The sequence below is a fragment of the Chinchilla lanigera genome, unplaced genomic scaffold (assembly GCF_000276665.1).
Source record: "Chinchilla lanigera isolate Chin_1 unplaced genomic scaffold, ChiLan1.0 scaffold00045, whole genome shotgun sequence".
Lineage (NCBI taxonomy): Eukaryota > Metazoa > Chordata > Mammalia > Rodentia > Chinchillidae > Chinchilla > Chinchilla lanigera.
This window is the reverse complement of record NW_004955446.1, coordinates 19,063,093-19,089,095: the sequence shown is the minus strand read 5'-3', so window position 1 is coordinate 19,089,095 and position 26,003 is coordinate 19,063,093. Positions and strand designations below refer to the sequence as shown.

The 26,003-nt window shown below is 38.0% G+C and overlaps 1 protein-coding gene across 6 annotated transcripts in view; it reads left to right on the top strand.

Annotated features, from left to right (window-relative positions):
* Positions 1–22,194, top strand: part of Znf131 (zinc finger protein 131) — a 39,557-nt gene extending 17,363 nt beyond the window's left edge. For 5 of the 6 annotated variants that reach the window (XM_013518453.1, XM_005392751.2, XM_005392749.2 and 2 more), the window contains exons 5-7: positions 11,619–12,304; positions 19,190–19,320; positions 20,347–22,194. In XM_013518453.1, the coding sequence (XP_013373907.1) occupies positions 11,619–12,304; positions 19,190–19,320; positions 20,347–21,033 (1,504 nt within the window). In that variant the 3' untranslated portion in view covers positions 21,034–22,194. The remainder of the gene's footprint in view (positions 1–11,618; positions 12,305–19,189; positions 19,321–20,346) is intronic. The other variant, XM_013518454.1, reaches the window with a different exon arrangement.
* Positions 22,195–26,003: the final 3,809 nt, after the last annotated feature.

Here is a 26,003-nt window from a genome sequence, read left to right as displayed (position 1 = left end):
CAAATCTCATTCTACAAAGGTTTTGGCTTACAAGGGCTAAGGTAGTACTGTTTAAGGAAATTGGGAAGATAAACAACCCAGGTGCATGTAGGGAGATGAGTCAAGTTGGAAATATAGTACAAATACTTACCATTTAATACTGTATACTTGATTATTGAGTTTTGAAACACCTAGCACAAAGAAAAAAATATGCAAAATTACATTATTCATTGCTATAGGATGAGAGCAAAGCAACTGCTAATGAGCCATTCCTGCTATCAAATCATAACATGTCTCCTAGCTGGTGTGAAGAAAGAGTTAAAGGATATGATGAACAAAGGCCTGAACATAGTAGCAATATAAGATAATACAGTGACCAAAAGCAAGAGCTCTGGAGTCATTCTCCCTGGATTAATATCCTAGCTCTCTACCATAGCATGATCTACTCAACCTGTCTGCTCAGTGGCTGATTTGTCAAATGGGAGGTAATAATGGTCCTTTCTTTACAGAATTATTTGTGAGTCTAAATGACTTAATGCAGATCACGTGCCTGGTGTGGTGTCTGGTATATAGTACCCTAAGTATGTGACCTGTTATTATTCTCTCCTGGTATATTTTTAATGATGACCCTCAATATAGGTTATTGGCATGAAACCAATCCACAGTTGGGTAAAGTCTGTTTCATGAAGAAGCAAATTGATTTAATCCATCTGGTATGGCTTAGTCAAAAGGTAATTTAGACCATCTCTTGAGAAATAATTAAACTGTAATTGTCCAAAAATACCATTTCTTTTAAGTAGTTTTGACAGCTCAAGATTAAACTTTCTGAAAAGAGTTTGATGTCTATCTCTGGTGCTTAGCACCTAGCAAATAGGTATTTAGCAAGTATTTGTGATTAGATGGATGCAGATGTGCCATTCAAAACTACACCAGTACTCTCCTGCAGAGTGTGCTAAATTAGAGTACCAAAATACAGATATGTGCTGAAGGGTGTATGGTATACCTGACTAGGCCATCTGTTCTCAGAATGGAAGTAGGCAAAGGGAAATGTGTATGGAAGGAATAATATCAGATTTTTGCATAAATCTTGTATGAGAACCTTCTGAAAAAAGATTTTGTGTGGCATCTTTGCTGCCTATGGCTGAAAGTAGTACCTCACTGTGGGGAAAGTTGTTGCCACAGAACAGTGGAACATTCTATTAACAGTGGTCTATTTAGGAGATACTCCTAGAAGGAGAACTCCTTTAGGAGTTCATGTATAGGCTTCCAGGTAAAGGTAGGAATAATTGGGTATTGTTATATATAATCTGTTTAGAACCTTCTAGAGGTGTTAGAACACTGGGATACTCATAGTAATTATAACCATCTCTGCCTTTCAGTATACAGTAACATGTTTTATGCTTTTTGGGTACCCTGAATCAAACTCAGGCCCTTGTACTTGCCAAGCAGGCACTTGTGCTGCTAAGCTATATCCCCAGCCCACATGTATTATTTCTTCAACCAGGTAGACATGCAGTGTACTCTGAAGTGTTCTTTTAAAAACAAAAAATAGTGGTTATTGTGTAATAACATTGATGTTCTACACTACCTGGGCTTCTACATGAGTCTTTGATTTGATTTGATTTTTTCCCTATATGTGAGCTATAGCTCACTGCTACATTGCATGTCTTCTAATTGTTTTTGGTTAAGAAATTGATGTTTTGAATAAAGCCTCAGTACTCATATTTAGTTCTGCCCTATCCCCATACAGTTTGTTGCCGTTTCTTGACTTTCCTGTGCAAATCTGTAATATATGGCCATTGAAATCTGCTAAGTAAACTTACTGGTCAGCTGATGACTGGACAGAAATTTCTTGAAATGCCTTGAAGCATAAGTCTCCACCTATTCAGGAGCTGTCTGTATTGGGGTATACCATTAGTACTCCATCATCCAGTTTACAGCTCTGCCTTAGCATTTACTTCTTTAGTGCAGAGAAACTCAAGGTCAAAGTGCCCCAAGGTCATTTCGTTTCTCACTTGTTTCCTTCAAGTTTTTGGTCATCTTCTTGATAGCCACAATTGGTGATGCTACCTCAGTGGCTGCAATGATAAACAGTCTCTTGTTTTGTTTTGTTTTGTTTTGTTTTGTTTTGTTTTGTTTTGTTTTGTTTTGTTTAACAAGTGCCTTATAATTAAGGCTACTGGAAGAATGAATGAACCCTAAGTCAGATACAGTTTCCTAGTATTTTTTATCCTGTTTTAAATTGATCTTTTGAATTACTGTATATATATTATCTTTTACATTTTGTATTCGAGTAAAAATTATCTGTTATTTTCCCCACATTTTCTCATTAGACGTCAGCTTTATTGAAGCAAGGTGTATCTGTACTTTTTATCTTTGAGAGCCATTTGGGTGAGTTTGAAAAGAGCTTCACACCTTTCTTTTCTGCACAAGCCTCTAAAACCTCTTGGCCATACCTTTCAGCTCTGAATATAAGCTGAATCCCACTTTACAGAATAAAAGCCTCCTATTAGCAGTTTCTGTTGTTCCTTTTTGGAGCAGGCATTTGGGTTCACCAGGTCATACACAAGCAGAAGGCTGGTTAACAAGTACTTTACAATTTGCCTCAGCAATTAAAAAATTAGCCATACTCCTTTATTATAAAGACCACATTTCTTTTCATATCTTTCAAATAGGAATACCTCTTTAAAGTGAGTGGTCAAGCCTCATAGTTTCTGTGAACGTAGCTCATAGTTTCAGTTAAATTGTTTTGCAGTTATTTGTGTTAATTGATAGCAGTCAAGTTGAGTTTAATTTAAAATAGCTTCCAAATGATTACACTACATTGATGTTCAAAGTTACACAATTGTAGCATACAAGAGTGAGCCATTTTACATTAATAGAACAAATATATCTGTCATCAGAAGAATGAGCACAAAATCAGTAACAGGGTTTTATCTGTCCTTAAAAAGGCTGTCCCTAGCACTGCAAAAAAACAAAACAACAAAAAGATTTAACAGGCCAGTCAATCAAGGAATGAAGATTAAATTTTAGTTGTGGTTAAGCTGACTAAAAGGAACTCTGTTGACAAGATCATTGTGTAAGTTTTGCACATGCAGAAGGTGCATAAGATGCTCTTCTCACATTTGCAATGTAGAATTTTTGTAAACTGTTCGAGCAGCTGTACAAAACACCGTAGGTCCTTATTTTGCCTTGTTGAAATTGCATCATTGCTTATTTAAAACTCAGTGACATATTCTTGTTAGAAAGCAGCAGATGCCGTATAGATTTTTCTTCCCTAACTTCTTAAAATATAATTTCGTATAACTATCCCATTTTAATTCTAGAGTTTAGATTTTGATAATTTTATGTCTGTATTGGTGTAACTACCACCACAATTAAGATACAGAAAAATTTCCATCACCCTAGAAGGTTTTCTGATGACTTTGTAGTTGATCCTGATCCCCTTCTCTTGTTGACCACTGATTCTTCATTTTGGTTTTTTGAGACAGAGTCTTGCCATGTAATTTAGGCTGGCCTTGAACTCATTATGTAGCCCAGGCAGGCCTCAAACTGCAATCCACGTGCCTCAGCCTACCAAGTGCTGGGATTACAGATGTGTGCCACTGCACGCAGCTTAATTTAGGGTTTGATTCTGGTTTGGTTTTGTTTGGTCTTTTTTTTTTTTTTTCCTAGTACCTGGAATCGAACTCACAACCTTGTGCTTGCCAGGCAGGCACTGTGCCACTGAGCTAAATCCCTAGCCCCTTATTTTAGTTTTTAATCACTGTAGTTTTATCTTATGCTTTGTATTTGCAGTGCTGAGGTGGGTGTGGCTTGAGCTCAGGGCCTGGAGCTTGGTAGGCAAGCATTTTACCACTGAGCTACCCCTCCATGCCTCTAGTTTTACCTTATGTAGAATATCATATAAATGGATTCCCACAGTGTGTAGGCTTTCACATTTGACGTTTTTAACTTAGCATTTTGTTTTAGAAATTTGTCTATGATGTATATTACTTTATTCCTTTTTATTACTGAGTAGTATTCCACATCATGGGTATATCACAGTTTTTCTGATGATATTTGAGCTTTTAAGTTTTCGACTGTTAGAACAAGGCTGCTTGCTATACATAAGACTTTGGGCATATAATTTCATTTCTCTTAGTAAATGTCTTACTACTTTTCTCTCATTGCTGAGACAAAATACCCAACGCCCCAGGTTAAAGAAGGAAAGGTTTATTTAGCTCACAATATATAGAGGTTTTAGTACATAGCTAGCTCCAAGGCAGGGTGGCATATGGCAGAGGGATAACAGTTCATGGCAACAAGAGACAACAAAAGGAACAAGGGGGAGCAAGAGAAAGACTTTGTGTCCCTTATCTTGTTTGCAGTCTACCCGCCTAGGGCAGGTTTAGCATTCACACTCATAATCCCAGCCTTGGACCACGAATCAGTCACAGGCTGTAGATTCCACCTATGAAAAGCCTGGCCCCCACGACTACGTGACGCTTTTGACATCTAGATATAAACCATAACAGTAAACATTTCTAAGTATACTAGATTTGAGTTATATATTTAATTTTGGGGAAAACAGTGGAAGCTTTATAAAAAGTGGTTCTACCATTTATATTCCCGCCTATAACAAAGGAGAGTTTCAGTTTTGTTGCATCTTCACCAGCAGTTGGTATTGTCAAAGTTTAGTTTTAAAATCTTAACAACAGAACCCTTAAAAATGAAAAAAATTTTTTTTTTTTTTTTTTCCGGTACCGGGGATTGAACTCACAGTCTTGCGCTTGCTGGGCAGGCACTGTGCCACTAAATCCCCAGCCCCAAATGAACATTTTCTTAAGAGAACATAACTTAGACTTGCATACTGTATCGTCTCTTAGGATTACTTAGCCCTGCAATTGTAGCGTAAAGAGTGCTGTAGGTAGTACATAAATGAATGGAGGGTTTAGGGGGTGTTATTTGTTTTGTTTTGTTTTTGTCTTTTAGAGCAGGGTCTCATTATACAGTTCAGGTCAGCCTTGAACTCACTTTGTAGCCCAGGTTGGCCTGGAACTCACAGGTATCCTCCTACCTGAGCCTCCCGAGTGCTGGGCTTACAGGTATGTGCCACCACACCTGGCTAAGTGAAGGGTTTTAGCTATGTTTCAATAAAATTTTGTTTACATGCAACAGAAAACACTTAGGTCAGAGTTTATTGTTTTCTGCTTTAGGTACTGTAATGGGTATATATATAGGTGTATCATAAAGCTTAATGTGTAGAGTAAGTGTCACATATGTACTTAAAGTATACAGTTAGTTTTAACATACATATAAATACCTCAGAAAATCAAAACAGTGCACACCTGTAATCCCAGCACTTTGGGAGGCTGAGGCAAAAGGATCACTGAGTTCAAGGCCAGCCTGGGCTGCATAGTGAATTCAAGGCTGGCCTGAATTACACATGAGACCCTGTTTAAAAAAAAAACGAGAAAAACCAAAAAAAACAGACAACAAACAAAACCTAACCCCCCAAAAAATATCCAAACAGGTGTTTCCCTCACAATTTTATTCTCATAGCTGAGAAGAGGCCATGAGGTAAAACTACTACTAAGCTGGCATTCTGGTGCTAATGATAAATAGGAAAGATTGAACTCTGTCCCCATACAGTCCCTCCCAAATGCTACAAGTACAGTAGGTGCAGTCATTGTAACTAAACCAGGAAAGGGGAGATCATACTAGAGATAATGGCAATCTTGCTCCTACCTTAGGTGTAGCAATAATTAAAAACTGTTTCTATGACTCCTGTGTGGCCCTTGCATTATGCTTCTTGTGCAGAGGCCATGTGTTAACCGCCTTCCCTTCCCCACATATATGACTTTTACCTCAGAGATGACTGCAAGAGCCCATCAAGTGGTCACACATCAAGCAGTTCCCACATGACTGGAAATCTCTGCAAAACTGGACTAGTCTTGATAACAAGTTCTCAAGAAAAAGCTTCCTAGAGAAATAATTGACTTATTTATATATACTTTATGGGCAGCATTCCCTTCAATAGAATTGTTCAATTAAAAAATGGTCACGAAATTTGTACCAGATTTAGGCTGATGTGACTAATGACAACACTTGGGCTCTGGAAGGCATTCATGTCAGCTTCAGGTCATTGGCAAGGGTTATTATAAATGATAATCATGCCTTAGACTTCCTCCTAGGGGGCCGATGTTGTGCCTGTGTAATGGCTAAAATATCTTGCTATATTTAGACTAATGCCTAGGGCTAAGTGAAAAAGTCAACATAGAAACTAAAGGAGAAAGCCCTCTTTTTTTCTAGGGATTTGCTCAGTTGGTTGAGTCCATCACAGGACTCAGTAGGGTGGATACAGTGATTGAGGTAAGGTCAGAGCTGCATGGGGTCCACATTCTGCTGACTGAAATTCTGTTAATAGCCTTTAAAAAGTAAAAATAAAAACGGGAAAAAACCTAGTCTCACACATACGTACACACACACACACACACACACAGAAAATTAGTAGCCTTAAATTAACACAGTATGAGAAAAGATGAATGGATCAGGCCCCAGTCCCTCCTGGTAGTGAGTGTACTCACTGATCAGTGATCTGTGAGGTGGTGTACTTACACTGGGGTACATTCATCAGAAGCTCATACAGAGGTGAGAATACTGTTAGGGTACAATTTTCAATGTATCCTTGTTTTTTGATTATCTCGTAAATTAAGGCACCAACAGTATTTTATTTTGGACCATCTTTTCAGTGCCATTTATATAGCTTTAAAAGATAAAGCCCATCCTCTTCCAGAGTGGAAAGTAGGTTTATTTACTGTCCATAATAAAGATAATGTCCCCGCTAAGACAACAGTCAGGCAGGTTTGCTTACAGCTAATCGTAAGAGTTGGGGTTCCTAAAGCTCAGCATTCCTCAACTATGACATAAACCACTGTGAGTGAACTACATACCTAAGCCACTGTGTTATCCTTGTGGAACTGGGGGGCAGGCGGGAAAATACACAAATACGAAGCTCATGCTGTTTGCTATGCTGTAATTAAATCACGTCCTTTCCCTCATTCAAGAGTTGGCAGACATTCTGTTAGCATTCAGGGAACTGGGTACTTAACCTATTAGCTTGCAAACAGGATAAAAATCCCAGACCCTTCACAGTTGACAAAAACAATTTTAAAAATGCATAAAAGAGAAACTCCGAGCTATACCTGTAAACATTAAGCATTATCTACCCAGCTCTTACATTCCTAGGTATTTACCAAGAGAAATGGAAGCATATATCTAAAGAACTGTATGCAAATGTTTGCACCCACGTTACTTGTAGTAGTCAAAAAACTGATAAGCAGATTGTGGCATATTCATATAAGAGAATATCGCTCAGCATTAAAAAGGACTTAACTGTTAATACAATAATAAATTTTTGAAAATTATAGTGACAGATAAATATATGTACCACATGATTACATGTACTTGAAACTAAAAATGTGAAAGAACTTTATAGGGACAATGTGAGAAAGAAGGTAGTGATAAAGGAGAGTTAAAAAATGCTGGAGAATGATTACCTTGAGAGTGAAAATGCTTTCATAGATATGTATATGTCTGTTAAAACTAACCGTATACCTTCAGATATATGTGACGCTAACTGTACACATTGAATAATATGATACATCTGCATATACCCATTAGAGTGCTTAAAGCAGAAAGCAGTAAACTCTGAACTGTTTTCTGTTTCATGTAAACAAAATTTTATTAAAATGTAGCTAAAGCCATTCACTTATGTACTGCCGACAGCGCTCTTCATGTTATAATTGCAGAGCCAAGTAATCCTAATGGAGACCATATGGTATACAAGTCTAATGTATGTCTCCTTAAGAAAATGTTCATATTTAAGGGTCTTTGTTGTTATTATTGTTAAGATTTCTTTTTTTTTTTTTTTTTTTTTTTTTTGGTACCGGGAATTGAACTCATGACCTCAGGCTTGCCAGGCAGGCGCTTATGCCACTGAGCTATATGCCTGCCCCTGTTGTTAAGATTTCAGAACTAAACCTTGACAGTACCAAGTGCTGATGAAGATGTGACAAAATTGGAACTCCCCTTCGTTAAAGAATTTGGTAAAAAGGGAATTTGTGATCAGATCTTGGAGCCAGCTGACGGAATCAGCAGTCTATTTAAAGATTCATGGAGCAGTTGGAAGAGCTGCAACAAAGGATTTTCTTTCATTGGGAAGGCTGTAGTGGTGGTTCTAGAAAACAGATCATTAATGTTCCCTCTTCCATATCTCCTGAGATCTAAAATGTTCTCCCGCTAGGTGATGGGGTTGTTACTCTCCCCTACCTCCTCAAAATTGTTGTGTCCCATTTTAATGTAATGTTGCCTCTTTGCCAGTCATCCTCTCCTCTTACTCAAGCCTTTCTTTTGGAATAGTCAAGGGCATTTTTATAAAACTTACAGACCCGTTGTTTCCTACTTTAACTCACATGGGCTATTATACATGTACATGCAAGCATTGTATTCAACCAAGTGGGCAATATTCTTACAATGTAAGGTGATATCAGATCAATAAGAAGGTCCAGGTGACTAAAACAGAATTAAGTTTGAGCCTTTTAAACCCATTTATGAACAGGCTATCTCCTGGAAGAGGTACCAATCAGATTGTCCCACGGTTGCTCTTGGGGAAAAGGACAGAGTCATGTTCAAAATTTTCTGGTTGTTTTGCTTTAGGCACCCATTTTGTCTTCACTACCTGGGAAGCAGCTGAGAAGAGATAATTTCTTTCATAGGCTATTGCCAGTGGTTTAGCTCTCTGTCTTGGTGACATCTAAATTGAATAACCAAACTGCCTTATTTTTTTGGACAAGAAGAAGGTGAGGGAAGTGGAGTCAAATCTTTGAGTCATTGTTTGAGGTCATTGCAGTATTCTACAGTATTAGTATTAGTGGGTGGTAGGGAGCATGAAAGATCTGTCAGTGTCTGGACTACTAGTTACTAGCCCACTGTTGAGTAGCATTTATGATCACCAAGATTAGTTTCGAGGGCTGCAGTTTTGCAGCCTGAACTAGCTAATCAGACTGGAACAGAGACAGCATAACCTAAAAAAGTATTGTTAACAGTGGTGTCCTGATACCCCTAGGATGAGGTTAAAGGTCTGATGTACTTAATCTGCAAGTAACAGTCAGAGACAGCACCCTGTGTGAAGTGGCTTTTTCATTGTGAAGCAAACATGCTTGCTTTTAATAGGTGTCAGAAGTCTGGCATATATTCAAAGCAGTCTTTCGGTGTATGATGTGATGTGTTATCACACCTGGAAGTAGATTGGATATAAGTATTCATGGGATAGTCTTAGCAATGCAGTCTTGGTGGCAGCTTGATTTGTTTATCTCATTAGGAAACAGCTCTTTATATGAGCATCTAAATGAGTGACTGAGCCAGTGCCAGTAACAGCTGTTACTTTTTTCCAGAGTTGGAGCCCTGGACATGAGTATCTTTCATGTGCCAAGTCTTCTAAGTTAGCAGAACAGAAAACTAGATCATCGGCAACAGCCCATGAGTCCATAAATATATAGCAAGATTAAGCATTGGAAATGCTGGCTACAGCTGTGAAGACAGCCTTGGCTTATGCCCACTGAATAGAGCTATTATGTCCACTTTGTTTTTCATAGTTGGTTTCGGCTGTACACCTGCAGCAGCCCATTGAATACCATCTTGTTTCAGCTTAGCATGACAGTGAATCATGGACCCCATTAATCTAGTGACTGCTTTGGGCAACAGAGTAAGAGCTACCACTTTTTCATATACTGTTTTCTTACATAACCTATTTCTATTTGACAAATGGCACAACAGGACATCATCAGTGTAATTTTCCCCTTTTTTAGTTATGAAGTCTGAGCATGACCTTTCATGTTCTCTACCACCCACTAATACTGATATTGTAAAACATTGTGGATATCAGGCTGGAAAACCTCAAGACCTCCATCGGTTGAACATCAGTTTCAACAAGTGTCCAACAGCAAGCAGATTTTTTTTTCCCCCAGAGGGAGTGTACTCTGAAGCTGTGTTTGAGGTCAAGTCGAAAACCCAAAGAATTACTTTTGGTTGGAAGCTGCCTCCCTTTGCCAGAATCTCTGTTTGCAAAAGTGTCAGTCTCAGAGACTGGCAACTTCAGGCTTGTGGGCCAGAAAAGTAGAGAATGTGCTATAGTTTCTTGGGCAACTTCCAGCACAGCCTGTCGGAGTCCCTCTTTAAAATGCTGGCTTAGCTGGGCCTGGGGCATGCTTGTAATCCCTGTGCTCGGGAGGCTGAGACAGGAGCATCACTGTGAGTTCAAGGCCAGGCCACCCTGAGTTCCATAGTGAAACCCTGTCTCAAAAAGACCCCCCAAGCCAAGCGTGGTGGGGTACACCTATAATCCCAGCACTCAGGAGGCTGAGGCAGGAGGATCGTTGTGAGTTCTAAGCCAGCCTGGGCTGCAAAGTGAGCTCAAGGCCAGCCTGAATTGCGTAGCAAGACCCTGTCACAAAAAAGACAAAAAAATAAAAAAGACTTCCCAAAAAGGTGGTTCAGAGATTTTCTGATTTAACAGAGAAAGCAGAATACTCAAGTAAGGTACATATTGTTCTTAGTACCCAAAAAGTCCCATAGGGTGTTGGGCTTCATTTTTGGTGGGAGGAGGGAAAGCAAACAAAGTTTTTCCCTTGACTGGTGAAAGGATTGAACATGGTGAAACTGTTTATGTAGATCCAAAATATCCTCACTTGGTAAATAGGCCCCTGAATTTTCTTGGAATTTAGCAGCAACCTTAGCTGATCAGAAAGTAGACTAATACTTCTGGCTTGCCAAACAAGACATTATCAATATAACAAACTTTAGAGCACAGAGACACTGTCCTAAATCCTGACCTGCCACTATCAGCAAATGTCAGGAAGTCCACTGTTTTTCTGGCTTTTGTGTGTATGCAGTTGATCCCATTTTGGGTGAGCCTCTCTGGTTCTTAAGAGATAAGGAAGCATATGCACATTTCCTACTCATGATCCGACAACAAATCAGCAACAGTATGTGGAACTGGCCCCATCCTCAAAGCCAGGATGGCCTCCTGTTCTCCAAACCATACCCACATACCATCAATTGAGTACAAGTGCCTCCTTTCTCCAGGAACCAGTTAGAGTGGTGAGTTGGGCCTCAGAATCTAACAGCCATGCAAGTTTCAGTGCCACATTCCTCAGTTTTCCTCCAGTGCACTTAGATGAATATGAATTGCCTTCAGTCTTTCGTGGGAATAGGAAGATTTTGGCTCCACCCCAACTTCAAATTAATTTTATGTTTATAGTATGACACAAGGGTTGAGGTTTATTTTTCCTATATAGGTACCAAATTTTCTAACACAGCTATTAAAGATTATCTTTATTTTCATTAAATTCCTTTGGAACTTTCTTTGAAAAGCTATGTAAGTGTGGATCTGTTTCTGCACTTTATTATACTAGCCTTTATGTCTGTCCTTTCACTAATATCATCTTAGTTTCTCTAGCTTTCTGAAGGTCTCGGTCATTATAAGCCTTCCAATTTTGTTTTCTACCTTTCCATGTAAACTTTATCAGTTTCTTCAAAAAAGCCTCTTGAGATTTTTGATCTTTAAGTTTTTAATGTCTGTTCCTTATGTATTTCAGAAATAAAGAAAACTCCGCTCCTTTAGAGGAAAATACCACAGGAAAAAATGAGGCAAAAAAAAGAAAGATTGCAGAAACTTCAAATGTTATCACTGAGTCATTGCCATCTGCAGAATCAGAACCTGTGGAAATTGAGGTGGAGATTGCTGAAGGTACAATTGAAGTGGAAGATGAAGGCATTGAAACATTAGAGGAAGTGGCGTCTGCCAAGCAGTCCATAAAGTACATTCAGAGCACAGGTTCCTCTGATGATTCTGCTCTAGCGTTGTTGGCAGATATTACCAGCAAATACCGTCAAGGTGATCGAAAAGGGCAGATTAAAGATGAAGATGGCTGTGCATCTGACCCCATAAGCAAACAGGTAGAAGATATTGAAATTGTGGAACTTCAACTGTCACATGTGAAGGACTTGTTCCATTGTGAGAAATGTAACCGTTCATTTAAATTGTTTTACCATTTTAAGGAACACATGAAATCACACTCCACTGAAAGTTTCAAGTGTGAGATATGCAATAAAAGGTATCTTCGGGAGAGTGCATGGAAACAGCACCTAAATTGTTACCACCTTGAAGAAGGTGGGGTCAGTAAGAAGCAAAGAACTGGGAAAAAAATTCACATATGTCAGTACTGTGAGAAACAGTTTGATCACTTTGGACATTTTAAAGAGCATCTTCGAAAACATACAGGTAATTAGGAAGTACTTTATGTTAAAAGTATATTTTTCCACATTCAAATCAAAATAATGTAAATCTTATTTTTTAAATGGTTGATACATTGATGCTTTGAATGCAAAATCATAATCAACTTTGAAAGTGTCATTTTTATGCCTTGCTAATTTAAAAAAAATTTAAGCAGTTTGTAAGTTAAGGATCGTAAGTTGTTAAATCCTAATTATAGTGGGACTTCACTGTTCCTATTTTTACATTTCTCATGTTAGTATGTTAACATAGATAGTACATTTACACACAGTCTCTGACATGTTTATACTTCATATACATTTATCCATCCACTCTCTCTCATTAGCTAGGAATTATGTGCATTGTCTCCCTTTACGTCTCTAAATGGTAAAATGTCAGGACTGGTAAACAGCTGGAGAGCTGTGGTAATGTCTTTATACACTGTTCCGTGTGGGAGCCAGGCAGTGCCTGAAAGGAACTTCACCTCAGGGCCTATGGCTCTCACGGTTGTACATCCCTATGCATATTTTTTTCCCCTCTCTGATTGACCTTGCTCCTACTTGCCTAGCATTCCTTGGTAGGTTCTCCTGGGCCAGCTATGGGACCTACCACCAATGACTTGAATCTGGGTAGGCACTATACCCACTACAATAACAAGGGTGTGGAGAGAACCGTTACTACCAGGTACCAACTGATAAGACTTCTAGGCACTGGTTACCAGATACTTATTATACATAGTAATTAAGGCTGTTCAAACTCTTGGTATGGTAAATTCAACATAGGTATTCTACACTATTTAGAATCTTTCTCTTTGATACTAGAGTTTACTTCTGGTGAAAATTTTTTTATAGATCCTTCATCATCCAGAGTCATTTGTTGTCTAATAGTTGAAATCAAGGAACCAGGTCTACTCAAATGATGGTATCCCTTGCCATCTAAAATCTTACTGTCAATCCTTGGGTACAAAATATCAAGGAATTGTTGTACATGCCTAAGGCTCAGTATTTTAAAAGGATTTAAAGTACTAATTTGGGTGACTAATAGGCATTAAATTCCTTGGGAAATCTGCATTTCAAACATGCATATATGTTTTATGTTTGGAAATTGTTTTTGATCCTTAAAAAAACAGTATCTGTTTTAGTGGTCTCTTGGTGAATATTTTGTGATAGGTGGGTTAATTTTGCAAAAGAATTACTATATCACCAGCATGGTAAACGAAAGTTGGTAACCAGTGAACTTTCGTGAGTTTCCAGTATCCTAACAGATGATCAGTTGGCTTTTATACCACTTCCTAGAAATGTGAAAGTAGCAGCTATTATCTTCTATCCAAAACATTACGCTGGTGACTTACTTATTTGATAATAAGGCAACACAGATCATTTTGGAAATTTAAAAATTTATTGATGTCCTGTCTTTTTCATTTTAGATTGAACAGCAGAATTAAGGTTAAAGTACATTATGTTTTATGTATGTCTTTTAAAATAATGGTGAAATAACTAAGTAACAACTTGACTAGTTATTATAAACTACAGAGCCATATGTCCACTGGAATATCCGTTCTAACACATAAAACAAAATGAACTTCGTCATTTCATCAGATACTGTACTAGTAATTGGTGACCACCAATTACAGATATGTGATCAGTGGCTTCATGAATTCAGGAGAACATAAATTAGTGGTTCTAAATTTGTGTCCAAGTTAGTAAAGGATGGATTGTTTTTCTCTTATAATACCTGCAAAATGCATAATACATTGTTTTCATATTTTGCATATTTTTAATAGTTTAATGGTTTGGAAATTCTGGTTTGTTTTTCAAATTTTCAAATAACGATAATGCTGTCTTCATAGACTAAGGATATAAAGCAGTATTAGAGTCCTTGCCTCAAGGAACTCAGTTGTGTTAGGGTAGACATTCAGTCACACTCCGTGTGACAGGATTGGTTCTAATAGAGGCAGCCAGAATCTTGTGTGAATACTTGGGATGGTTGTTTATGATGGAAAAGACAAATAGCTTCCTAAGGGGTTTACCCTATAACTTTGATAGGAAGTTAGGCTAGAAATAGGCATACCATGCAAAGGAAATGAAACATACAAAGGCCTAGAGGAATGAGTGGAAACAAGTTGTTTGGAGCACTGATCGTAGTGCACATGGCTGAAGATTGGGGAAGTAGAGCAAATGATGGCGAACCTTTTAGTGCTTTCAATGATACAGACAGCCTGCTGCGACACACGTGCTAATAGGTTCACCACCACTGAAGTAGAGTAATGCCAGGAGATGTGACTGAAGAAACTAGGAGGACTGAACAGGTTGTATGTGTCAACTTAGTCATCAAATGGAAAGCTACAGGTGGCTTAAGGACAAGAGAGAAGGGGGAGTGATGAGAGATGAGGCTAAGATCATGTAGCTCTTTTCACATGATAAATGCATTTAGGTTTTGTCTTGGAAGATTCTTGATCATTTTAAAGGGGTCTAAGTCTGGAAGCCGTCTAATCATATTTCTATTTTACACAAATGGCAAAATAGATTAAAGTGAGGTAAAACCTGTTAGCTCTATTGAGAGATTGATCCAAGTAAACGAAACCAAAATAGGAATTTGGATAAAGGCAGCAATAGTTAAAAAAAGGTGGACATTTGAGTAACGTTAAGTAGGCAGAATCCACAGGATTTGGTGATCAGTGAGGAGTGGGGTTAAACAAAAGGTGTCTTTTAGTTATCTGACTGGAGATTATTAGCTTGAAGAAAATAAAAGGGGTGCTAATTTAGGCATGAAGGAAAGTACCTGACCCATTGACACCTATACTTGAGTGATACCTAGTGTAGAAAAAAACCTAGAGGTTGACATTTAACTGTGTCTTCAAGTACTGTACTTACTCCCTTGTTTCCAAGAGATAAAGTGTAGAATTAAAACAAATGTGGGTGTAAGCTGAGCTCGATGACACCTGCCTATAATCCCAGCTACTCAGGAGGTTAAGGCAGGAGAATTGCAAGTTTGAAACCAGCCTGGGCAACTTAATGAAACCACATCTTAAAGTAAAAACTAAAAAGGGTTGAAGGTGTAAATCAGTGGTAGACCAAAGCCCTGGCTTCAAGTCTGTACTTCCCCCACACAAAAAAAAGGTGGATCCAGAAATCATTTGGTTCTAACTGCAATTCTGACAGTTGCCAACATATAACTGGTCACTTTATTTTTGGCTTTCCTTATATGAATAAAGATGATACCTCCTTTATAGGGTCTGTGACAAATAATAAAATGGTGAAAACACCTTGAAAGTGGTAACTTTGAACATCTAAAATAGAATAATCTGTTTCTACTTTTAGATTTTACTGGGCTTGCTAAACTAAATTTTTTAATAATAGAAACAACTCAAATGGTACTCTATGAAAAGTAAGTCTCTCTCTTACCTAATGTAGTTCTTTAAAAGCATCTACTGGCTGGGGGTGTAGCTCAGGGGTAGAATGCATGTATGGGCTTGCACCAGGCCTTGGGCTCCATCTCTAGCACCACAAGAATAAAAAAGTGCTGAGTATGTTGGCACAACATGTAGTCCCAGTACCCTGGGAGGCCTAGTTAGTAGGATTATAAGTCCAAGCCCAGCCTGGATAACTAAGCAAACTTAGTAACACTCTGTCTCAAAATTTTAAAAAGGGCTAGGGATGTAGGTCAGTGCAAAGGCCCTGGGTTCAGTCTCCAGTACCACCACCACCCTCCAAAAATGAAAAAGCAATTACTGCTGTTTTTTTCTTATCTATGTGTGTTCCATGCATTTTTAAGCCATGGACAGACATGCATGCATAGTTTTGGGAAAATAATCAGGAGCATACAATAGTTCAGTTCTATGCCATTTAATTTGTTTTGGAGTCCTTTTTTTTTTAAATGAAACATCTTTTTCCCCTCTATGGCTGTATAGTATTTGAGTGTATTGGATATACCATAGTTAACTGCTGATAATAAATATTTAGGTTTTGCTAGACATTTACTGTTGCCAGCTGTGCTGCAATAAACATCCTTGCACATCTGTTTTTGTCCACATGTTCGAGTAATTTTTAAGAGCAGAATTTCCAGTCAGAGAATATGTGTATTATAAATCTTGGCAAATACTATCACACTGCTCTTTAAGGAAGCTAAGCCAATTTATCCTTGTAGACTACACTGATAATGAAAATAATTTTTAAATTATACACTAATAAAGCCCCAAAACCAAACCATTTGCTTAGCAAGTTAGCACTGTATCCCAACAATGTTGAGATGGAACAGGAGGTTTTTTTTGATGCTTGTGACAGGATCACAATATAGGTCTCACTATATATAACTCAATCTGGCCTTGTACTCTCTGTAGCCCAGGCTGACTTTGACCTTGTAAGTGTTCTTCCTAGCCTCCAGAGTGCTGAGATTAGGCATGCACCACACCTGGCTGAAAAGGAGTTTCTGTACCAGCACTGATTCCAGGTAGTTAGATAGTCTCCCTCAAATTAATTTTTCATCACATGGGAATTATACAAAAGCTATGTTTGTTAGGGAAAAAATACATAGCTTAGTCACTTAACTGTCATTCTTAAGTATGAAGGTCACATCTGGGACCTCCTCATTGCTGTGGCTCTACCTCTGAAAGCTTAATATGCTTTATAGACATCCTATCCCTGAATGCCCCTTTCTTCTGACTGTCTTGTCCTCTGTCTCATTAAACCTTCCAGCTATTCCATATCCTTTTTTCAGTTTGTTGCCCTGTTTCTGACCTCGCTATCTTTCCTGGACCTTATTATATATACCTTTTCTTGTACTCTAAACACATTTTCTTCCTTAGACAGACTCCACTTGTGGCTATTTACTCCTCCATCATTGCTGAGCACTGCTGGAGAAAATGCATGTCTCAGACTGTAGGTATTTGGCATTTGATTTCCTAATTGTATTCCAGATATTCACTGTAATCCATACTCAAGACCCCTGCCTACGCACCACCTTTGGCAGATGACGTGTCTGTCTTTGTACCCACAGCTTAACTGTAGCAGCATGTCTTTTTATCTCCTTTTATTCCAGAGGAACAGGTTACCCATTTCAAGATAGGTCTTGATCTTACACCTTGATACTGCTTCCAAGACCACCATAACCGGTCATTCCCACTCTTCCTTTCTTTCTCTGCAGCCTCTTTCTCTCAGAGCAAATCAGTGAATAACGATAGTTGCTTGTAGCTTAAAGAACCCTGATACTGACTTGCTCTCCAGGCCACATCTACTCTACTTTCCAAGGCCTTGAAAGAATCCCCATTCTAATTGATGTGCCTGTAACACCCTCTTCCCAGATAAATCTGGCTGCTGATCTCACTATGCCACTTAACCACTGTTAATTTTCTGTTTTCTTCTATTTGGAAGTTTAATTTCTATCTCCATTGCTAGCTCATCTACCTTCTTTTTTAACTTGATGTTTCACAAGGTCCTAGTCATGATTTTGTTACAACATACTTAAATGAATTTTATCCATGGCAAAATTATTTATTACACTGAAAAGAACCCCACATTTGTATATCAGATTTGGCTTCACAATTGTCTGTGCAGCTATAACAGACACCACACTGCTGTGAATACCTTGATTTCAACAAACGATACTGAATCCATAATCTTTCCCAGCATACCACACTCCAAACCTACTTGGACTCTTGAATCCCGGGTTCTTTGTCCTGGTTGATAATTTTGTTTGTTTTCCCCAGTACTGGGAATTGAACTCATGACCTTGCACTTGCCAGGCAGGCGCTGTGCTGCTGAGCTAAATCCCCAGCCCCTGGTTGATATTTTAAGCCAGAGATATGGGAGTCAATTGATTTCTCCCTCCTTGCTCCTCATCCACTATGTTGTTTTATATTTCTGTGCTACAGTAAACCTCCTTTTTTCCTTTACTTCTCTCATTCCATTCCAGGTAGAATTGCTCGCTGCTTTTGTGTTGCTAGAGTACGTTATATTCTGTGGCTATCCTCTGCAGTGGGACTCCAGTGCATTGAGTTTATTTTTATGTATTTCACTTTCACACTGTGGTTTTTGTTTTTGTTCGGGGTTTTTTTGTTTGTTTATTTGCTTTTTTGAGACAATCTTTCTGTGTAGCTTAGGCTAGCTTTATATATACTATGTATCCTAGGCTGGCCTCAAACTCAAAATCCTATTGCCTTAGCCTCCTGTGTTCTTAGATTATTGGTATGCTGTGCGACGCCTGGCTTCCCTGGCCTTTTAATAAGAAAATTTTTGAAATAAAGGTTATTATCCATGGTTTGGTACATGGTAAGTGTATGAAAAACACTTGTGGAGCTCATAACTCCCTTGATTTAGCGAAATGCGTAAATATAGAACAGAACTCACAGGGGCTGGGGATTTAGCTCAGCGGCAAAGCACCTGCCTGGCAAGCGCAAGGTCATGAGTTCGGTTGCTGGAACCGGGGAAAAACCAAAAAAAACAAAAAAGAACAGAACTCACAGATGTAAATACCTTGTTTTTGGTTTTGTTTGGTTTGGTTTTTGGTATTTTGAGATTCTCGCTATGTACTTTAGGCTGGCCTCACACTCACAGTGATCCTCTTGCCTCAGCCTCCTCAGTGGTGGATTGCAGGCTTGTGTCACCATGCCTGGCTAAGATCTAAATGCCCTTATCTTTAGCAGAGTTCATTTACAATTAACTAGTAAACCTAACTGCCATCTTCAGAGAAATCTTTTGGATATGGTGAGAATACCTGAATTACAAATTTGTATTTATCCTCTTAAGAATGTGTTATTAAAAATGCTTGCCTCGCATGCACAAAGTTCTACAGTCCCCAGTACTACCAAAAAAGTGTTATATTAACCAAAAGAACAAAGTAAACTCTGAAATTTGCTTTTGCTGTATTTAATTTGTCCAATGTCTTATCTTACAATAGGTGAAAAACCTTTTGAATGTCCAAATTGTCATGAACGATTTGCTAGAAATAGCACTCTGAAATGTCACCTCACTGCATGCCAAACTGGAGTAGGAGCAAAGAAAGGGAGGAAAAAGCTTTACGAATGTCAGGTATGTGTGAGGGTTTTCTCTCAACAAAAGAATCTGTTTGTATTCATTAAAAGTGAAAGGTAATGGTCCCTGACCCCTAGCATGGTTCAACATAGGATTTTTCATCTTTACCATAGTGTAAAAGTAATAAATGTTAGAAACCATGCTTTAAATTTTGAATTTTGAGCTTTTCCTGACCTAGTGATGGGTAGCAGATGCTGTCTCATGAATCTGGGCACATCAGTGAGCCCTGCTCCCAGTCAACCACATTATCTTGAGGGTAAACAACAACTGATACTCTTCAGTGTACTGTTTTGCTAACTGTAGGTTAGATTCATTAGATACAGTTCTGTCTTACAGTGTTTCTAACTATACCAAGATACATCTCCATTTTAAGTTGAGAAACACCAAAGAATTAAAGACAAAGTATAGAGCTCATGGTTTGGAAAGAAATGAGAGTGAAAACATTGTGTTAATTTTACAAGGGAGAGTAGAATCATTTTTTATATTCAACCCTAGATGGCACCAGTGTTAATAAAAATGATGTCCTAAATATTAGGTATTGTGAAATCATGGTTATTCTTAACTGTAGAAGTCATTTGAATTTGGGAACACAGGGAAGGCAGATCTGATTATTGTGTTTTTATACCAAATACGGTAACTATTCTAAATGTTAAAATTATGGGAGAGGGCTGGGGATATAGCTCAGCGGCACAAGCGCCTGCCTGGCAAGCGCAACGTCCTGAGTTTGATTTCTAGTACCAAAAGAAAAAATTATGGGAGAAATTACAATATAGTTACTTTATAGTTTAAGAATATATATGATACTTAAATAATAAGGGCAGTATTGAAATGTTTATTTGTTTGGTGTGTCAGCTAGAAGACCAAGTGAACCAAAGAATAAGAAATAGTTCGGGCTAGATTGTATTGTAGTACCATATTCAGAGTGGTCTTCAGCCTAGTATGAGTGTAGTACAGAGAATAACTATATTCATATTGCCTTCAGTTTAAATATTAGTATTGTTAACATATGTTTGGTTATTTCAGGTCTGTAACAGTGTGTTTAATAGTTGGGACCAATTCAAAGATCACTTGGTAATACACACTGGGGATAAACCCAACCATTGCACTCTGTGTGACTTGTGGTTTATGCAAGGAAATGAATTCAGGAGACATCTAAATGAATCTCACAACATTTCAGAGCGTCTAGTAACTGAAGAAGTCCTTTCAGTAGAAACACGTGTGCAAACTGAACCAGTGACATCAATGACTATTATAGAACAGGTTGGGAAGGTGCATATGTTACCGCTGCTTCAGGTTCAGGTGGATTCAGCACAAGTGACTGTGGAACAAGTTCATCCAGATCTCCTCCAGGACGGCCAAGTACATGATTCACATATGACTGAGCTTCCAGAGCAGGTCCAAGTGAGCTATCTAGAAGTAGGTCGAATTCAGACTGAAGAAGGCACTGAAGTACATGTAGAGGAATTGCATGTCGAACGGGTAAATCAGATGCCAGTGGAAGTACAAACTGAGCTTCTAGAAGCAGACTTGGATCACGTGACCCCTGGAATCATGAGCCAAGAGGAAAGAGAGTCTAGCCAAGCAGATGATACTGAGGCTGCCAGGGAAGATCACGAAGGTGCTGACAGTTTAAAGACCAAACCAACAGTGGATTCCCAAGCTGAAAAGACAGAGAATGAGGACAGAACAGCTATGCCAGTTTTAGAATGAAATAACAGATGAATATATTTTTAAACTTACATGTTGGGTTTTGAACTGAGTAGGGGCAGTGTGACTGTCCTTATGCTAACAGACACATGGACCAAAGTCAAACTATTTCCTGGTGTGCTGAACTATTTTCTATGGAAACAAATGATGACCCTCCCCCCCGGTAATACCACAGAGGAGGGGTCTTTCTCGTAAATGAGGAGAAGTTTTGAGAAGTATATTTCTGGAAATTTAAATGGATTATATTCTTCTTATATTGTTGGGTACGAATGTATCTATTTTTATTGTGGTAAGGGTTCTCCCTTTTCTCTTCCCCAGGTGACGTCCTTCCTTAAATTTTTTTCCATATTGTAAAATCATTAGAATACAACCTTACGTATTCTAATGCATGAGAAAATTGAATATATAGGAAACACAAGGCTGCATGAAGAAAAGTGCATTGTTACTGTGCAGTTAAATTTTGGTTCTGGCTTTCTTTAGCTTGAACAGCATTCTTGTCTACTCCAGTTAGTCACAGATGCCGTCTCTGCACAGAGACAGGGTGGTGGTGGCACAATGTCTAGAATGTTCTTAAAAAATTCACACCCATGTGCCTTTTCAAAAGCAAGTAAACTTCTATAAAGCGTCTCTGGTTCTTTCTAGGTTTGTGTTGGAAAGAGCAATGTAAGTGATGCTATAAGTACTTCATATTTTGCTTATAATGGTTACCACCAGTTCTTTTCCATTTAAGTTAAGTTGAGATATTTTATTTAATGGCAACTGAAGAGCCATTTTCAATTGGGAAAATTCATTTCTATCTGTGGTAAACTTTACTTTGAAGAAAAATTGCACTAATGTTTTACCACCAGATGAAAAAAAAGATGAGCATCACTTAAAAATTAATGTATTTAAAATAAAGTACAGAAAAAGACATGTATATAATATATCAGGTTTTGTTTTGAGTCTTTTCCCCTCAACCTTTAATTAAAGATCTTGTGCTATAACTTTTAAAGCCATACAAATAAGAGTGCTAAACTGTGGATTTAAAAGTAGATGTGTAAATATTTTTAATCAGTATTATTTGGAAAATAAAACATAACCACATAAAATTAATCAATATGCTATTTTCTTTACCTGTTAATATTGGGAGATGTTTACATTTTTAAAGTAAACTTTAAAATTCTGTGTTCATGACTCTTTTTTAATTACTAGTTTGGAAGTTGTTATGAGAGATTTCTTGCATCTTTTTGCATCATATTAATGTTTGCATCTTTTGAGGCACAAAATTCTCAGTACACACCTCCAGCCCTCAGAACCAGCTCAGAACAAGGAAGAGTTGGTGTTCTTTTAGTTTTTAGATTGTGGGCGCAATAGCAAGTAGAATGGTCTTTTAGTTGAGCTAGTTTATTTAAATGATATTTTCTCCACTTATTAGTGTATTAAAAGACCAATTCAGGGCTGGGAATATAGCTCAGTGGCACAAGCACCTGCCTGGTAAGTGTAAGGTCCTGAGTTTGAGTCCCCGTACAAAAAAAAAAAAAAAAATCAATTCAGCTAACCTTTGGTAATCTTGATGTCAGTTGGTAGCACATTTATGAAATATACTGAAATGGCTTTACATAATTGGAGTATTCACAAATTTGGGTATATTAGGAAAAAGATACGCCTTTAATTTACAATCAAAATAAGTGTATAAACACTTCCAATTGTGTTATTTGGCAGTTAAGCACCTACTGCAAAGCTCATTGCTATTTTTTCTTTGTTAAAAAATACTGATAATAAAATTAAATCCCATTGAATTTTCATTTTGCCTTAGGAGATATATGCTCCTGAGTTACACCCTTTTGTTTTTTAAACTATGCTTAGCAGACAGTGATCTCAAACATGTAAATTGTCACCTAGTATGTAGTGGATTTTGAATGCTGAAAATAGCTCATGCTCTTCCTTTAAGCCAAGGTATGAAACAAGATTTATTTTTAAACATAGTCCTCTTTTTTTTTTTTTTTTAACCTAATCCTCTTTGAAGAAGTCTGACCACAAGGATAAGGAGCAAAGGCACATCAAAGAGTTAAAATGATAATTCTGTCAAGGCAGTTTTAAGGGATAGATACAATTCATTTTGCTTTTCTCAAAAGGTGTAAGACTACCAGTACGCTCAGAATGCCGGTGAATTTGGAAAAGGAGAGAAAATTGATCCACTGATAAACCTCATTGGTTTGCAAAGCATTTTGTGTATACATATATGTATACGCATTTTGTGTATACATATAACATGAATAGCTTTTAAAAATTGTATATCTGTTGCAACTACTGGATGGGGTATTTGTTCCCATAGTATTTTATTCCTACTGGAGTTTTAAGGTAAGTGTCTCTAGTATGATAGTTGAGCAATGGGGTGTGTGATGGTTGCCATAGGAGAGCCTCTGTCTCTCCCACTCTGATGTTTGAACAGCAATTTTCAGAGATTAGTTGGGTATCAGCACTTCAGTTCAAACGCTACCTAGAGTTGGTAGACCCTGACAGGGGTAAGTGCTTAGGACCGCAAAAACTGTTCCCACTTCAGGCATAGCCACAAATGGCTACCAGTCCTGTTTGGCCACTACAAATTTGGGGTTTCCATAACCCCCAAGTTTGATAATGTCTCAAAATAAGAAAGCACAATATTTAACAACTGTAGTTTTATTAAAGAAGATATAATTCAAGAATAATCAAATGGAAGAGATGCATAAGTAAGGTGAGGGTGTGGAATAGGTCAGAGCTATGTTCTTTCCTGGTTCAGTACCCTCCCAGCACGCTGACTATTGACCAGGCTCTCTTAATGGAAGTTTCACAGTAAGGGTGATTCAAATCTATTTTAGTAACTGAATTCAGTTTCCAAGGGGCTGGGGATTTAGCTCAGCGGCAAAGCGCCTGCCTGGCAAGCACAAGGTCGTGAGTTCGGTTCCTGGTACCGGAGAAAAACCAAAAAAAAAAAAAAACAGTTTCCAGCCTTCTGCTCTCCCCCAGAGGTCTCTGGGTGGGCCTGGTAGTTGTAATCATCTTGCTTGGTTCCTGTGGTAATACAACCAGTCTTGAAGCTGAGGGCCTCCTGTCAGTAAATCCATTAGCATAAATTGGTAAGACCAAAAAGAGCTTGTTAGGAATAACAAAAGACATTACTATCAGGAAATTCCAAAGGTTTCACGAGCTCTGCTGAGAATGAATGACAAAGGCCAAATATGTTTATTATACCACACTAACCACTCACAGCAAAGGAAAAGTAAACCCTAGTAGCAATACATTTCAAAGGCAGAAATCTTGTATAGATTCCAAAACAGTGCTGTCGCTCATTTTTTAAAAGGCTCCTATCCTTATACATTACTAAATGTAAGAATATTTTCTTGGAAATTTGCTTCAGCTCTTCAACTAGGAAGTAGATTCCACGATTAGAACAGTCCATGAAAGACTGCTAGACTCCATTTTATATGGTGAATAAGTCAACAAGCTTGGACAAAAACCTAAATGTAAAGTTTCACCGTTTAAGTGGATTTTAGTTGAGTGGGTTCATTAGTTTTTTTAAAATGGTCATTAAGGTGCTCACATGAAAATACTATTTTACAACTGACATCCAAAATAATAAGTAAATGCTTGACTTGGAAAGTTTAGCCTGATTTCATTGAACAAAAGTAGTAGCTTTGAAGTTTTAACACTAAGCTTTGCCTTAATTACATCTAAAGAGGAAGATGCACACTAAATCCTGGAGCTCTTAATATTTGTCATAAAAGGATCACATGAGAAACATAAGGAATTAAACTGTCAAACCCTGACCACCACCAGTTAAAAAGATCCTTTATAGTTGGAGCCTTGGAAATGCATTGCTTTAAAACCGTAAATACAGAGCCTGCCATTGTAATAGTCTGAGCTTAACAGGGTACCTTAAGTTCTGTTCTTAAACTTTATTTTCTTGTTTCTTTTTGACATGGTAAGTGGAAAGGCAGCATGTGAATTTGATCTTTTTCTCTTTGCCTTTCCTACAACCTGATGTGACATAATTGTTCAACTGAAGTGATCCCTACCTTGATACTTCTACCAAAATGTAACCTAGTAAAAAATTTCATTCTAACATGACTATCACTCATAAATCATCCTCATACTGCACACTTACCTTAGTTCTTATGAAGTTACTACACTATTAGCTTTCATAAATGGAGGAAATGAAGGAAGACGATGAGAAACTGATGAGCCAATATTTGAACTGAGGGGGCTAGACCCCCTGCCCCTGAGACTATACTCCTGATCACTAAAATAAGATCACCTCTGAGATGTCTTTGCTGTTGACAACACTGGATTGCACAACACATAAATCGACATTTTCTTTTTGGAATCCATACCAGCCTTTCATGGGTTGGGGAGTGCAAGGGATAAGGTCCAAAAAGCTGGCAAGATACGTACAGCAAGTCACCTTTTAATATCTCCTTGTCCTGGGGTGCAGCACATTACATAACAGCAGCTGCTCTTCTGAGGTCTTTTGCAAGCTTCACCACCTTTTGCCCGGCATTCTAAATTGTAAAGAAAAGCTGCACCTACATTACAATAAAAAAAAATACGGTGACTGTTTCATACAGTAAAAGGTATTGCCATTAATTCCACTCAAAATACTACATTTCACCATTCTTGGCAATGTGACTTTACTGTAATATTCATTATATTTTACAATCTTTAGATTTCAGAACCCAGAACACCTTACCTTCAGATTAAATGACAGTGTATTGGTTTTTTGTTTCTTTTGGTTTGGTTTGGTTTTGGTACCAGGAATTGAACTCAGGACCTTGCACCTGCCAGGCAGGTGCTTGTGCCACTGAGCTGTATCCCTGGCCCTAATGACAGTGTATAAGATGATGTTAACAGAAATAATGTGTGTGCCTAAAGAATAACAGCAACTTGCCTCATGTCAAAGCTAACTGAACACAGCCAAAGAAAAGACACTTGTCTAGTAACTAAGTACAAGACTTCCT